Here is a 15,250-nt window from a genome sequence, read left to right on the forward strand (position 1 = left end):
GTCATAGCAGAAATGTTATTTCCATCACTCCTGACAGCTTTGTCTCCGTTTATCCACATAGGATCATTAGCTCGTGCAGGTGCTGTATCCCCTCATCCTTCCACCCTCCCATGAGTTTATCTCTGAACAGTATTTATAGTTTTGGTCAGTCCCCTGCTTTTCCTGAAACCATATTATTGTGCCGGTTGGAGCTGAATTCGGCTTACTGGAACCTCTTGGTTGATGATGGGCTCTGACAGGAAGGAAGCGGCTTCCTGAGCGCTTTGCCTCCTGCTGTTTCACCAGTGTTCCCTGAGGGTTAGGCTTTGATAGGTGGAGACAGAGGTGTCAAACACCGGGCATGCTGGGAAGGGGTAGCAGTGTCTTGGTGTGGCGTCTGTCCAGCCTCCCTGCCATGCCTTTGATCTGCTGTGGCCCGCGGAGCCACTGGCACGTTGACGACCCTTGAACTGTGACTTATAACCCAAAGGGAGTCTCCAAATAGTTATTTGAACTCTTTAGCTTAGCCTCTGTCTGCCAGACTGATCCACAGATCCATTTTAAAGTCATAGAGAGCCAAGTCCCACCCTGGGTCCAGGTGTGCTTCTGTTTTTCTTGCCTCAGCCAAAATAGTTATTTGGTTAAATGACAAGGTGCCAGAGTTTTACTGTCCTGTACAGTAGTAAGTTCCCACTAGAATTTCGACAGATAACCCCAGTATCATATTTCAGATTTTTAAAGGGCTATTGAAATAAACTCTATGGCAAAAAATGTGAGGCAAGTGGAACAAAAGCTTGCATAGAAAGGGGGCAGGACTGAGCATCTACATGCTGTCCACTTATCTGACAGATTTGATTGAAAGTTTTGTTGTACTTTGTTTCTCTCAGATTATAGTAGTTGCTATTTTATAATGTTTTGCCATTTAAAAATTTTTTTTTAATAAAAGTGGTAACAGACCCTCAGGTCACACTTGACTCAAGAAGTGGAAAGATCTCAACAGCAAAACTCCTGGGGCAATGAGGGTTTGAGTATGAGAGGAGGGGGAGCTTTAGATGGAGGGCTGGGTTAAGGGTCTTTACAGGGTGAAGAATCAGGAAGGGGCTGATGTCACTCTTCAGATATGTGAGGGAGGGGTCGCAAGCAGAACAATAGATCTCTTTAGAGTTCATATCCCGTTAGAGCAACCTCCAATGCACCAGTTCAGATTTATAAAAAGCCCCTTCCTGATTATTCCACATGGCCACAACTGGATATAATTTAACATGCTGTACATTGGCTAAAGGACTGCGATTATATCTATGAAAGAAAGCACACATGAGATGAAAGTAGATCTTAATTTATTTTCCTGACTTTGGTCAGTAAAGTCAAGTGCAACAAGCTCAGTAAATCCAGTCTTATTTTTATCTTTGAAACTGATGTTTACTTCATCATAATTACAGTAAAACTAATGCAGAGATAAGTAAACAATATACACAGCATTACAATACAGTACACATGACCACATGAACTAATGTTGCTGTCTCTTACTTTCTAAGCTTAACATCTCATGACTACTTTGTAGTAACTTTGTATTTAAACATTGTATTAAAAATTAGAGTCCTAAACAAGACAAAACAGAGTAATGTTTTCAACTTGTTTACAACTTGCCACAGTGAAGTTCAAAGTGCTTCCCTAGTGAAGCAGTGCACTCTCACAGGTGAGAGTTCAACTCATGAACTCTTCAATCTCATCACTCCAGCTCCACCTTTCTAGTCACCAGGCAATTTATCCATTGATTTATCACAGCCAAGAATGTGTCTTCATTAGATAATACAGTCATAATAAGAAGCGTCATTTTGACTTTTGATTAAATGCTTCATTTGACACTTTTCCCCTCCCTCTAATGGTCCATTAATCTCAAATGGCTCGAGTCTTTGCTCATGACTTTGATTTCATAATCTCCTCAATCCCCCTCTTTAGCAACTGCGCCGTTTGTTGACTGAGAGTCTTCTCCAAAATCAGAGGGGGTTAGAAATCCAGCTACATTGTCTCCTCCAGGGTTTTCCCTGACAAAGGCACATTGTGTTTGGGCATAATGGGGGGACTTATTTGGCCAAGTGGAGTTTCCAACTTAAGCCACAGAGTGTTATGTGTTTTTTGCAAGTGCCAACTTGTTCTCAGGCTTGAGAGGAGGTCCAGCAGAACAGAGCATCTTTTGTTGCTTTCAAAACCTCAACAGTTTGTCTTTATATTTTAACATCTTTTGATAGTTAAATGTGAGACCTAACATTTAATTCTAAAGAGATGAGAAGAAAAAAGGCTGTTTGTGAATCCAAATGTTTTTGTTTTGAGTCATTTCTTCCTGTTAACTGACAGTGTGTAGATTTCATCTATTTCATTTGAGAAACTAAAGTGATCTTGGTGAGTAGCAATGGAAGATATTTCTCACTTGCAGCCCTACTTTGTTAATTCAGATGGTAAGACAGTTGCATTTTTATAAAAAATCATGTCTAGAGTCTTAATGATGGAGAGACTGTTGTGAGTTTTACCACGTTGTGCTTTCTGACCACATTTTATGTGAATTATAGTTAATTTCTCTGGATGTCAGTCCTGTTTAAAAGCATGAAACATGATCAGTATTGCCTGCTCTCTTAATGATTCATAATGAAATAATGATGCTTACTTGAATAAGTAGTTTGGGTTATGTAATACAATTATACTTCATAACAGAACTACAGTGTAAACAGTCAACATTAATCTATGGCTCGTGTTACTTTACGTTTGTAAAGGGGCTTGGTAGGTACAAATTAGAATGACATTATGTAATAGCTGAAGGTGGACCAAAACACTTTTTAAGGCGTGGCTTCAGCATATAACAATATGGATTGACTTTAGCATCAGAGAAAGACTTTGGCAAGCAGACTCCATCAATGTGAAGCATCTCCTCAGAGTCTAGATTGTATACTGTCTATACTGTATAAGTTGTATACTGGACTACAATTGGCTTTAAAACAAGTTGTTGTGTCACAGAATCCTGCTCATACTGTATGTTCACATCTTCTAGTGTCAAACTCTGCACAGACATCATTCTGCTCAAACATCCAAGTGAAGTAACAATGAGCAAAAATAATTTTGGATTGGAAAAAAAAAGAGTTTAATTGATTTCATAAGAATATAATGTAATCCTGCGATACTGACGTCATTTGAATCCGCTCATAGTCTGAGTCATCTGTGGTTAAAGCCTAATCGGTAGATGTGGTCAGAACAGTGTCATGTAACCACGGTCGCAGTTGACAACAATGACACAGAGCAGATAGCATCCGCTCTGTCAAATTGGGTAAACATCTACTCCTTGTTTTGTCCCTTCATTTACTTGCGCAGCCACGTTCCCTCAGACAGGAAATTGGCTGGTCACTTCCTCCTGTCTCATTTCCACTAATGGGCCCATAAAACTGGCCCTGGGTCAGAGGGAAGGAAGCATGCAAAGAATGTCGCTCCCTGTCTAATGAGCAAGATAATTTACTTTTGAGCTTGGACGGGATGATCCGGCTGGGTTTTGGGAGAGTGTGTGTTTTTTATGAGTCGCACAGTTGCCTTTGATCAATTGTAGCGTGCAAACCAATTCCTTCTTTTCATCTGCCATACAACAAACACCGGAGTAACACATTTATTGACTAGAAAAATTTAGATTTACAGTTCTTTTTGACCTAAAGAAAAACCCTTTAATTACACTGGTGCTCATAGCAAATGCTGCCAACATCTGACCCCACTACGTGTGAACTTCCATTCACATGCTCACTCCTGTTCATGTCACAAATTTCATTAGGGAGAATTTCCGCTGTCAGCTGCTTTTCTCTTCTTCTTATTGAATCCATCTCAGTAAAACTTCCACATGGCTCTCTCTGATAGAAGATAGCAACATATATAATCTCTCTCTCTCTCTCTCTCTCTCTCTCTCTCTCTCTCTCTCTCTCTCTCTCTCTCTCTCTCTCTCTCTCTCTCTCTCTCTCTCTCTCTCTCTCTCTCTCACACAAACACACACCGATACTGTAGAGGTGGGCCGAACAAAAAGGGACAAGTCTCTCCAGTACAGCACCCTTTTAAATTTGTTGTGATGTGTGTGTTATGTAACCATCTGTAAGAAAACACTGACATTTTATCTATATAGGGTTAGCTAATCCACGAATTTAGAAAATAATTGGGAAATTATTTTTATTATTATGTTGGATGATTTTTGATTGTCAGTTCAGGAAACCCAGTAATTAGGAGTTTCCACTGTTTCAGATATATGTTATTGCACACTGGGAAGTCCGTATGTTATATATCTGATATAAATTGTAGCTATTTTTCCGCTACTTATTAGACAAAATCAAAACTCAATGTGATTCTTAAAAAGCCAGGAGTGCCCTTCTCTCTCTGGCAGTGATCTCAATCCATGAGTACAGTAGCTAATATTAACCACTGTGACTCTACATCTCCTTAACTTCGTCTCATCTCTTAAAGGCAGCCCGTTTTTACCTATATTTGGACGACAATGAGAACAAAGGAACTTTTGTCTGTGGCTAAATTCATCACTGCCAAAGTGGAGGTTGTCAACACGTTGGTAAACTGTCTCTCTGGAGTTAAATGAGTCTAGATTATAGTCATTGAACCTGTGGGGGTTGATCTTACTCATTTTACGTTAAGGTTTGATACAAAATCTTAATTGATTCTCTTTTGGTGTAGAACAGCTGTGTTGTGACAAAGGCTTTAATATGAGCTTGTGGTTATTATATAGATTGTAATCTTACTTTCTTATTTAGGTCTGTTGTCACTGACATTTTTATGAGGCTGCTGTCAAAAGACAAAAGTTATGAACCAGCTGCTAGTATTGGTCATATTTTTTTTCCCCCACTCTGAAACAATAGTTAGATAAAAACATGAACAGTTTGGCAAGGAAGAGGCTTACAGCTAGATTTTTCTTTCTTTTATTTTCTCTTACTGAGCCTGCCAATAAAGTTCTTACCCTGTGTCGTTGTTGTTGTTTTTCCTCAGATGAGCACCATGCCTGGGCTGCCAACCCGACCCTGCTTCTACGACATTGACCTTGACCCGGCCACAGAGGAGATCACTGGGCTCTTCTGAGCGTGCTCCAGTTAAAGACATCCATATAGGTATTATCATATCACTGCAGTCATCTTAAGGAGCTGGCATTGTATGAATATAAATACTTTACAAGTAGTCAATGTCTATACAACTTGTTACACTAGACTTTATTTAGTCCCTGGAGTTTTCAGTTTACTACCACTTTCACTCAGTGCCAAGGCTCCAGTCTGTGAGGCTGCACGCTCTCTCACTCAAATTCATCATCTTGTTTTCCTCACAGGCTCTCTGCTCTGTTTCCAAGATCTGCATCTCCATGCGCTCATCATAAAATGCATCCATCCACTGCACCATTAACAGGAAATGTTGTCTTACTCTTCCCAGCAGCCCATACTCTCCCCACGTCACAATAACATGTTCAGGGAAGAAAAAACAGATTACTAATTTATGCTGTATTTGCACATGTGTGTGATATGCCAAAAATGACCTCCTACACCCATATGGTGTATATCACATATGCTGTACGTGTATGCTTTTGACCTTTCTATACAAAGAGTTAGTTACAGTTCTCAAACCATTCTGAATTTTATTTTAATGTTTTTTTTAATGTTTTTGTTTTGTGAAAAAAGTTAATCAAATGTCTTAAAACTGTGCTGCAATTTTTACATGCATCCTAAGCTTTTTAACTGAAATGGGCTCAGTTTGTGTATTTATTAACTAAATTGCGGTATGCACAAAAAGCCATTATGGTGTTTACATCTTGTTCTTACAAGTACGACTGTTCTAGTATCCGAACCTTCTACTAATTGTCCAAGCTGCTGCACTGCCCACTGAAAATCACTACAAGTTACACTCATCTTTTTAGAAGCTATTTTAGAGATATTGTTCAAGTATTACATTTTGTGTGATGAGATAGTTATATACAGTGGGTATATAGATAGATTTCTATCCAGCATGAAAATTCCTGTTATTTGTGTCACATCTGCATTTCAGGGTTCACTGCAGGAAATAGTTCAGTGAAGGTGATAAACCACTCGGATTATGACATATATTTCCTCATGATTTAATAGACAACAGCCTAAACAATATCCATAGTCATTAGATATGTTCAGTGTTCTATATAAAATAGCACGTTTTTGTTTTTCTCTGAAAGTTGATGCTTTACATAATGAAAGTTTACTCATTTTTTATGATGTTAGAAGTGGTTCCCTTAATTTCAAGCGGTGTGGCTGACCTCTGCCATGAAAAACTGTGGGAAACACAGATTTTACGCTTTACTATAACAGGTTTTTCCAACTCTCTGCAACACGCAGCTGGTGGCTGGTTTGCATCCAGACTGCTGAATGCAGATTTACTTGCTAGTTTTAATTGTCTGATACCAATGTGGGTAACATCCAGCATCCGTGTGTCCTGACTTGTCCTCATGAGGTGATAAAATGACAGAAATAACAGATGAAATGCCAGATATGACCAAAACCGTGTTTTAAGTTTTATTGTACAAAGTCTAAACCAAACATTAGATTTGAAAGTAACCAGTGATTGCTCTGAATTTTTTTTTAAATTATTCTCATTAACAGCAGTTGTATGTTAAACATTTTGGTTCTGCAGTCAAACGTGCCTTTCAAATAAAACTTTTGTTTACTCCAAAATGGTGTGTATGTGTTTTCACACCCAGCAGTCGACTTGCGGCTCAGACCATCTGTTGTTTGGACACATGCGTCTCTCTTCCTGTTGGCTCATGGTTCTCAAAGGAGAAAAGAGAAACCTTCCTCTTTCTCATTCTCACTCCACATCACATCTCCTAATTTTTCTATTCATTTTCTTGGGTTTTTCTAACAAGTGTGGCTTCACTCCCACAGGGGGGCGGTCCCTGTGTTGGAAGCATGCCTGAAAGTCAATGATCGGGCCCCCACGCAGCACCCCAGGGTGCAGCATCTGTCATTATGAGGTGTTTGGGTTTGCAACATGGAGCCAATGTGCGTGTGTGCACATGTGTCTGCCTGTCAAAGCTGGCGTTCCACACCTGCTCAGTCTGTTATTCTCTGTTCACCAGGCAGGATCTGGCGCTTTAACTACAGTCAATGCTGCAGGAATGCTCTCATTTATACACTGGTGCTCCAACGGCATATTTAGTGTGTGTGTGTGTGTGTGTGTGTGTGTGTGTGTGTGTGTGTGTGTGTGTGTGTGTGTGTGACTGAACCCTCTTGTTTTGAGCTGATGACAGATTTGAAGATGTGGTGTTGATGAGGAGGGGGCTTCGTCAGTGCTTTGTAATGTGCTGGAAAATCCCAGTTTTGTCAGGTTTGAGTTGTTTATGTTGAGCTTCTGAGTTGCTCTGCTGAAGCCTCAGGTTCTTAAAGCTCTTGTCTTTTAGCACTCATATTTAATAGACTGGCTAATTTCAGTACCAAGGACAGGTCCTTTTGAATGTCTGAGTGTAACTCCAGCTGGAAAATGGCTCAGATGATTCGAGGCCTGAATATCAAGTGGGCAAAGCCGGCAAACGTCTCAGATTCAGTATCTCATTCTGCCTTCTGTTGATTTCATTACTTGCAAATTTGCACCACTTAAGTATAATAGCTACTGAGTCCTGCATTATTATATAAAATTGTTGCCCTGTTTATATTGTTCACATGGTGAATTTTTCAAAATAAAGTTATGTTTCATCCAATTATCACAAACAAACTTACAAACAGAAAACCTGGGGTCAGGTGGTCACGTTTTTGTCAAAGCAGTTTTTCCTAATGTCCCCCACATTCCTTGGCCCTGATAACTGTTAGCTCAGTATAACTTATTGTTGCATTATTTTACATGTTACTATCCAGTTGAAAGGTGTTAATATCTATTTTGTAGAAAAACATGTATACTCAGCATTTCAGAAAAACTGGGTTTCGTCTTCACAGTGCAGTTTTTGGGTAAAGGTCTGTGTTAACGCCTGTTTTACATCATGCAATGTTTGGTCACAATAATTTTCACCCATCTTGTTTTGGAGTAAAACCGTTCATTCACTGCTTGTGACAAAGTATCTATGTGTCGACCTCCCACATGCTGCCCTCACCAGATATCAACCCTCAGGGCTAAATTCTTCTACTCACCCTGTCTTGTCTGAAAAACACTGCATTTCCCAACATTTCACTGTTACATTTTTTATTTTAAATATGCAGTCTGTGTATCAACTAGAAGTCCTCTGAGAATAAAATTCACTGCCAGTGAACAGCAGAACACAACAGGCCTGTTGTATTTGGACAAAGGTCCTTGAATGGATTCCCATTTCCCTTAGAGGGAGAATAGTAGGCTACAGTAAGTGTGAAAGAAATAAAGTATTTTTGTGTGAAGGTCACTGAACCTTGCTGTGTGTGTGTGTGTGTGTGTGTGTGTGTGTGTGTGTGTGTGTGTGTGTGTGTGTGTGTGTGTGTGTGTGTGTGTGTGTGTGTGTGTGTGTGTGTGTGTGTGTGTGTGTGTGTGTGTGTCTGAGCGAGCGAGCATGTCTTTAATGTGCCCTTACATCCCTGTTTTATTGAATGAAGACCATGGCATGTCCGGTAAGGCTTTCACTTTAATGAGAACCTCCTTCCCCCCATGTTGCACCTCCCCCCGTCTATCAGATGACATCAGCATTACTGCTGATAGGCCTGCCATGCTGAAGGTCACTGACTAACTCATCGATCTACATGTACTGTTCGACTGTAATGAGGTTCCCTGTCTTGGTTCACTCCTTTCCGTGTGAAATTATTCTGTAATTTTGTATGAATAATGAATTAACAATATGCTGCTTCACTAATCCGAGATCATTTTGTGCCACAAAGGCGATGAGAGATTTTATTCATGAGGATTTGGAGATTCTGTTGTTCTAAACATCCTTCTTCACATGCACCCCTGGGAGCAGAGCAGTGTAACAACTCCCTTACTCTGCAGCCTCAGTGAAATTGTTGGTGTCATGAGGGACAACCGGTGTCGGTTGCTTTCCATTTTCCACTTTCCACATTAACACTGTAATACTTTCTGCGTGCAGTAAGTCTTCTTAAAAGTTACACATTTTTGTTTTTCAAAATTTAGATATGAACTAAAGGCATGTTATTTAGGCATTAATGTCCTGACAGATGTTTGTATTAATCCAGAAATTGAGAGCAACTCAGCGAATGATGAGTTTCTTCCTGGGTCCATCACCAAAGATTGACTATGCTAACCAAAGTTACATCTCATCTCGTGCTCTGTAGAAAGATTAATAGTCCAGTGCTAAGGCTACTAATGTTTGAGATTCTGACATATCCTACCAAATATTAAACAGTAAGAATTGAGAAATACATCTTTACATATCAGGTAAAAACATTGAAGTGGCTGATGGACTTGCAGAGTGAGCATGAACTCAGATTTTAACTTCAGATTTTATCTGTGGAGGGAAGCAGCCCGACATGTTTGTTTTGTGAATTACATTCCTGTGGAAATTTCACAGATCTATATCTGTAGTAGCATCAGGCAAGCTTGAAATATGCATTTCTATTTTGAGTTTAAATGTCATTTTCATTAAGTTTTTTTACTAGTTAAAAAACCTTTTTGTTATCAATGGACTATCAAATCTGCACGACATTAATGGAAACAAAGGTGTCACCTGTATAAATGTGCACTTTCTAACTAACTAACTAAAACCACTTTAGTGTCCACAAAACACAACAACAGACTTCTGTCATGTGACTTCTGTCATGTCATGTTTGAGAAGGTGTAATAATGATAAAGCTAACCTGAAGTATCTTTAGAGGTGGAAATCAGATAAAAGATCTATTAGTGAAACCACATGCAACAGAGCCAGTGAGCTGCCACCTCATTTCCTGACTCTGAGAACCGCACATGTAAAGATCAGCAGACCAACTATTACATCAACAAGGAAACAAAAATGCTGAACAGAGAGTTCTCCATCTATTGCCTGTACATTGATTGTGTGCATCAGATATTCCTATTAGATCATCATGTGTTTGTGGTTAGTTTGACCTGATAACATTACAATTTATATAATTAGATTTCCATGTGCAAGTGACACTAATCTAGTCTACACTGTAGACATAGAAGGATCTTTAATGCCACAGAGACTTGTTTTGAGTTAAAAGGCTGAGAGGAATACTGAACTATGTGACAGTAATTTGACTATAAACTCTCAGAAAGCTTTATGTCGCTGGTCGCTGTAACAGCGTGTGCTCGCTTCAACTTTGAAGTAACAGACAGGACCTGTGGTTTTATTTATCCACAAACAGAATGTTATAAGTGAAATGTTTGCATTGTGTTTTACTGTAAATAATACAAGCTTGAGAGCAGAGCTGTTTTAAGGATTTATAAGTCCGAGTCAATCAAGTATCCAAGTCAGAAACTGAAACTTGCAATATAAATAAAAAAGTGTTTGTGTTGTTGACGTGTGTGTGTTTGGGTTCTGGATTTGGTTCAGCGGCACGGACCCTCAGTCTCGGCCTGTGTGAACTTGGCTTTGAGCGCTTGGGCTGTAATTTGTGCGTTCTAAAATTCCAAACAAAATACATGGCCCAACCTGCAATTAACATCTAAACCTGAACAACATCTCCCCATCAGAGAGGCAGAGGTGCTCCACACTAACACACCTCATGAGGCACTATCAGTACAGTGAACCATGGCAAACTGTATCAACATAGCATAACATATGTGCAGTATGTCAGATACAGAGGTTAGATTAGGGGATTAAAATTAGTTTATAGTTACATTTTTTTGAGCATACGTTTAATTTACGAGGCTGTCTGAAGCAAATTGAAATGAGAGATACCATCTTCAGCATCAATGTAGAGTAACAGACGGGAGAAAAGCTCCACATGAAGAGAAAATGAGTCTGCATTTAGTGAAAAATTGTTGTGATTGTCATGTTTAAATGTGTTTTTACCTAAACCACAAGAAAACGGAGCAGACTTTGTGATGTGAAGCAGTCTGACCACATTACCACAAAAGTAGATTTGCATGTTGTAGCAGATGTTACCTGACCTTGTTAACCACAAGAGAGAGATGGGAGGAGACAGAGAGAGAGGAGATGTTGTAGCGTTTTATAGCCTTTTAAGCATCTTTAACTATAACTGAAAAATAGTTAATATAATAAAAATCAATGCATCCATTGTACTTTAAAGCCCCCTATCTCTATTTATTTAACATTAGTCATGACAAAATAAGCAATGGTCAAAGATGTGTCAATGTGGAGATATAGTTAGATATTTTATATGAAGAGCTTAATCATCAAATCCTCAGCTAATCTGCTGCATGAGGACTGTGTGGGGTGTGGCTGATCTCATTTGATTTAATTGACAGTGGCCTGGCAGCATGAGCAAACAACCCTGCAGCTGTCTTGCTGCACACATTGTAACATAAATACAGAGATTTCTCATGTGAAATAACCAAATGTATTATTTAAAAGTTTCTTCTCTCCCCAGGGGCTTGGTGTTTGCAGAGGATTCCTGCAGACCTTCTCCCCATGTGTCAGAGAGATGTGTTTTATAACCATTCTAATTTAATTTACCAATTTTTAAGAATGGATGTAATTTCTGCTTAAGGCGAATAAACAGTAATAAGAGCTATAAAGCCTTCATTTCATTTATTAACCCTTCTCCTCTCTCACAGTCTGTTTGTGTGTGTGTTCTCCATCAGCACCATGTCAGATGCTGCAAGGCGTGCCGTGGCGTACCGGAGCCCCATGTGATACTGAAAGGGAGGTGTTGGAGGTGGAGGAGGAGGTGGGGGTGTCCTACAAGAGTTTGCTGGTCCTCACACTTCATCACTCCAGATCCAGGCCACCCCGGGGCGGAGCTGCACTGTCGAGCTGGACGCTTTGGATACTCGCTTTCTTTAAACGCAGTCGTGCCATCCTGGTCGCGTTTGTGCAGTGGAAGGTTTGTTGTGTGATTGCGACCGCAGCCAAAGACGACAAGAGTTCACCTTCGTGATTGTGCGCCATGGGAGCAGAGAGCTCAGTGCAGCAGGACGGGAAGAGCCAGGAGGATGCGTCAGCCTCAGCCTCAGCTTCAGCTTCAGCTTCAGCCTCGGAGGTGAAGGTGCTCCAGGAGGAAGGCAGCATCCTCGACAGCAAGGTACCGCCCTTACTGATGCCTTTTCGTCCCTGTCCCTGCCAACCAGACCCCCCCCCCACCCGAACATTGGGCACGGAGACAAACCCGAAACTGCAATGTTATGTCGCACAACACTGCTGTTACCGCTTACCGCTTGTTACTTGAGGCGATTTTACATCAGTCAGATTGCCTGCATGTTTGTAAACATACCTGTCGCCCCCCCCCCCCCTAAATGTGCTGCGCCTCCCTTGGTGCGCGTCAGTTATGTGCCGCAGCGCGCGGGCTCCATGTGCGCCTTACGCCGTTTTTGCTGAGTAATGGGTCGAGTCGGCTGCAGTCCCGCGGTGATAAAACTACAGCAGCTCAGCCCACGAGCAGATTTACAGCCTCACGAGCCACCTGGGCTCAGGGTGTTACTCAGCAACACTCTGGACAACCAACAATCACATATGTGTGTTTTATACTTTGGTCATGGGCCAAGCACAGCTTTGAAGAGAGCAGTGATGGGTTATTGAATTAGACTGTAACACACTTACAATAACAGGCTCATAGGTGACTTGTGATTGCACTCATTTGTGGTGCACTTTTCATGTTCTTTTCCCCAAAATAATCACAATTTCACTTACCTTTTTACTTCAAAATATAAGACTCCTAAATGATATTTCAGTAAGTCTCTTTACAAAAATTACAGCAAAACTTGAACACTAAAAATGACAGCTTTCTGTTAATTCTACTTGTGCATATGTAAAGTAGACAACAAAATAAAAAATTTACAGCAAATTTAAAACACGTACAGCCATAACAGCTGGAAATTAGAACTGCATTGAATGGCTTCCCTATGAAGGGTAAGCATCAAGAAAATTGAAAGAAATATGGGAAAAAAGGGAATAATGTGTAAAAACACAAATATCAAACAGAACTGTGTTATTGTAAAACTCACTATAAACTCATTATTTAAATCCACAAGCAGAATTTAACATTATGACAATATTCTTTGTCCCATCATGTGCAGATGTGTTAGGGTCAGAGGATTTTCCTTCAAATACATCTGAAACAGACACCTTTTTTTTTTAAATTATCCATCAGTCTGGTGGTGGTGTTTTCAGTTCATTGCTTCGTCAAGAAAAACGTCAGCAACAGAAAAACCAACCTACAAAAACATACAAAAAAGACATTCATTTTATTAAGGAGAGAAGAGAAGGATATCCAAACATTATAGAGGCTGAAACCAGATCATAAACCAGCTTTAGGCTTCATCCACTGAAACAAATACAGGAACTAAAATGACTGTGTACGCATCAGTCAACATGCGCCTCTCATTTCGTCAGCCGTGCAGTATGTTGGGGTCCAGGTGCCATCATCTGAGGCATCTTGCCGACTCTGCACTGTTGCCTTTGTGTAAATTGCTCAGCTCTGTGTGAATGAATATTTGGAAAGTGCCTACTAATGACTGTGTATGTTTCGCCACCTGCTCTGTTCACGCCTCGTATAACCTATTGGATTTATTGACTTTTTTTATAGGCGGGAGGTCAACGGGTCAGGTTTTGTGGCCCGTCTTTCTTCCTGAAAGGTCACCGGGAAGGTCATATGACACTGAGGGAGAGGTGAAGTGAGGCAGAAGGCACAAAGGGCTTAACATCTGGTCAAGATTTGAATCATAGCTACATTTGTTCGTTCTTGTTCACTTCACAACGTGTGTTGTTTGCTCGTGTTTTTACACACTGGCGTGTTTGTGCAGTTGTTTCCCACTGATTTGACATCATCTGTGTGGCAGTTGGATGTTTTGTTAAGCCTTGAGCTGTTATCACAGGTATCATCGCAGTGGCAGCCTTTTCCTTCGTATTTTGCCAGTGACACTGGAATGGGAGATATGAAGAGCTTTAAAGCTGCTAGTCGTCTGACTTAAGTACGACTATTGTGTGTTGTGATTCCAGCTGTGACAGGGGGAGATCGGAGATATAGTTTGTGTACGTTGCCCCACGTTCCTACCACTTACAAAACGTCTGTGTGTAGCAGGTTGTCACAATGTCTGCACTGTCCACCCAAATACAGTCATATTGTTCCTTTGTTGTTGTGCTCTCTTTCTAAAATCAATAAAAGGTGATCGGCAGCCAAAGCCCTGCGATATCAAAGAGATAATCGATAATTCTACTGCATTTGTAGAAATAGTTTAACAACTTGAGATTATTGGTGTCAGGGAATTTTATTATTGTTCTGTTTGGGAGCTAAGTGCTGTGACGTTTACAGTCAGACTGATGAGATGGATTTGTGGATATATGGTGACTGGAGAAGTGAAGATGTCAGACATGATTCTAGTCTCTTCTGCTGAAATGACACGAGCATGTTTGGTTAACATGTTGTAACACATCCAGACTGCTGCCTGTGATTTCTGTGCACAGGAACACCTCATATAACTGCAATTTAAGGAAAATCTGACTACAAACCTGTTAAACAATCATAGAAAGTGATGAAAGAGGCTGCAACTAATGATTACCTTCATTATCCATCAATCGATCAATCATTTTTTAATTTACTGATTGATCTTTTAGACTAGAAAATGTGAGAAAAGAGTGAAATATGGCCGTCACAACTTCATGAAGCCCAAGGAGACGTTCTTTGTTTTGTCCAAAACTCAAAAGACATTTAGTTTCCAGTCACATAAGACAAAGAAAAGTAATGCTAACGATTATCAAAATGGTTGCCTATGAATTCAGACATTTATCGCTTCTGATGAGCAAAAACCTTCCTGGATGCTCTGGATTTTCAGGCAGCTCTTGCTTTTTACCACTAAAGCCTGTACAGTTTGTTTTGAAGCACAGAGGACGATCATGACCTTGACTGCAGCACCAAGTATTTTATTCTTGAGTCATCTCATAGAAAAGAGGGAGGAACAGAAAAACTGCAGGTGTAACTGTACCACGTCTTTTCTCTAAGACGTAAACTGTGATTTTTGAAGGCATCGACTTTGCATGGTGAAGCACATGGTTGGTTGAAACGGATGGAGCCGTCCTGCTTGATACACAGTCGATAAATATCCTCCTCACTCCACAGAGGAATTTTAGCAATGCCTCTCCCTCTCCCTCTCCCTCTCCCCACCCCACCCCACCCCACCACCGCCGACGACCCGCCTTCCTCATACCTCT

General features: G+C 40.4%; 2 protein-coding genes across 3 annotated transcripts in view; both read left to right on the forward strand.

The window, feature by feature from the left end:
* The window catches only part of mthfd1l (methylenetetrahydrofolate dehydrogenase (NADP+ dependent) 1 like), a 37,672-nt gene extending 30,983 nt beyond the window's left edge, over positions 1-6,689 (forward strand). For both annotated transcript variants that reach the window (XM_056404506.1, XM_056404507.1), the window contains 2 exons: positions 4,993-5,111; positions 5,324-6,689. In XM_056404506.1, coding sequence (XP_056260481.1) covers positions 4,993-5,082 — 90 coding nt within the window. In that variant the 3' untranslated portion in view covers positions 5,083-5,111; positions 5,324-6,689. The remainder of the gene's footprint in view (positions 1-4,992; positions 5,112-5,323) is intronic.
* A 5,079-nt stretch (positions 6,690-11,768) lies between these two features.
* Positions 11,769-15,250, forward strand: part of akap12b (A kinase (PRKA) anchor protein 12b) — a 45,902-nt gene continuing 42,420 nt past the window's right edge. Inside the window, exon 1 of the mRNA XM_056405843.1 lies at positions 11,769-12,128. Coding sequence (XP_056261818.1) covers positions 11,994-12,128 — 135 coding nt within the window. The 5' untranslated portion in view covers positions 11,769-11,993. The remainder of the gene's footprint in view (positions 12,129-15,250) is intronic.

The sequence above is a fragment of the Seriola aureovittata genome, chromosome 19, assembly GCF_021018895.1.
Source record: "Seriola aureovittata isolate HTS-2021-v1 ecotype China chromosome 19, ASM2101889v1, whole genome shotgun sequence".
Lineage (NCBI taxonomy): Eukaryota > Metazoa > Chordata > Actinopteri > Carangiformes > Carangidae > Seriola > Seriola aureovittata.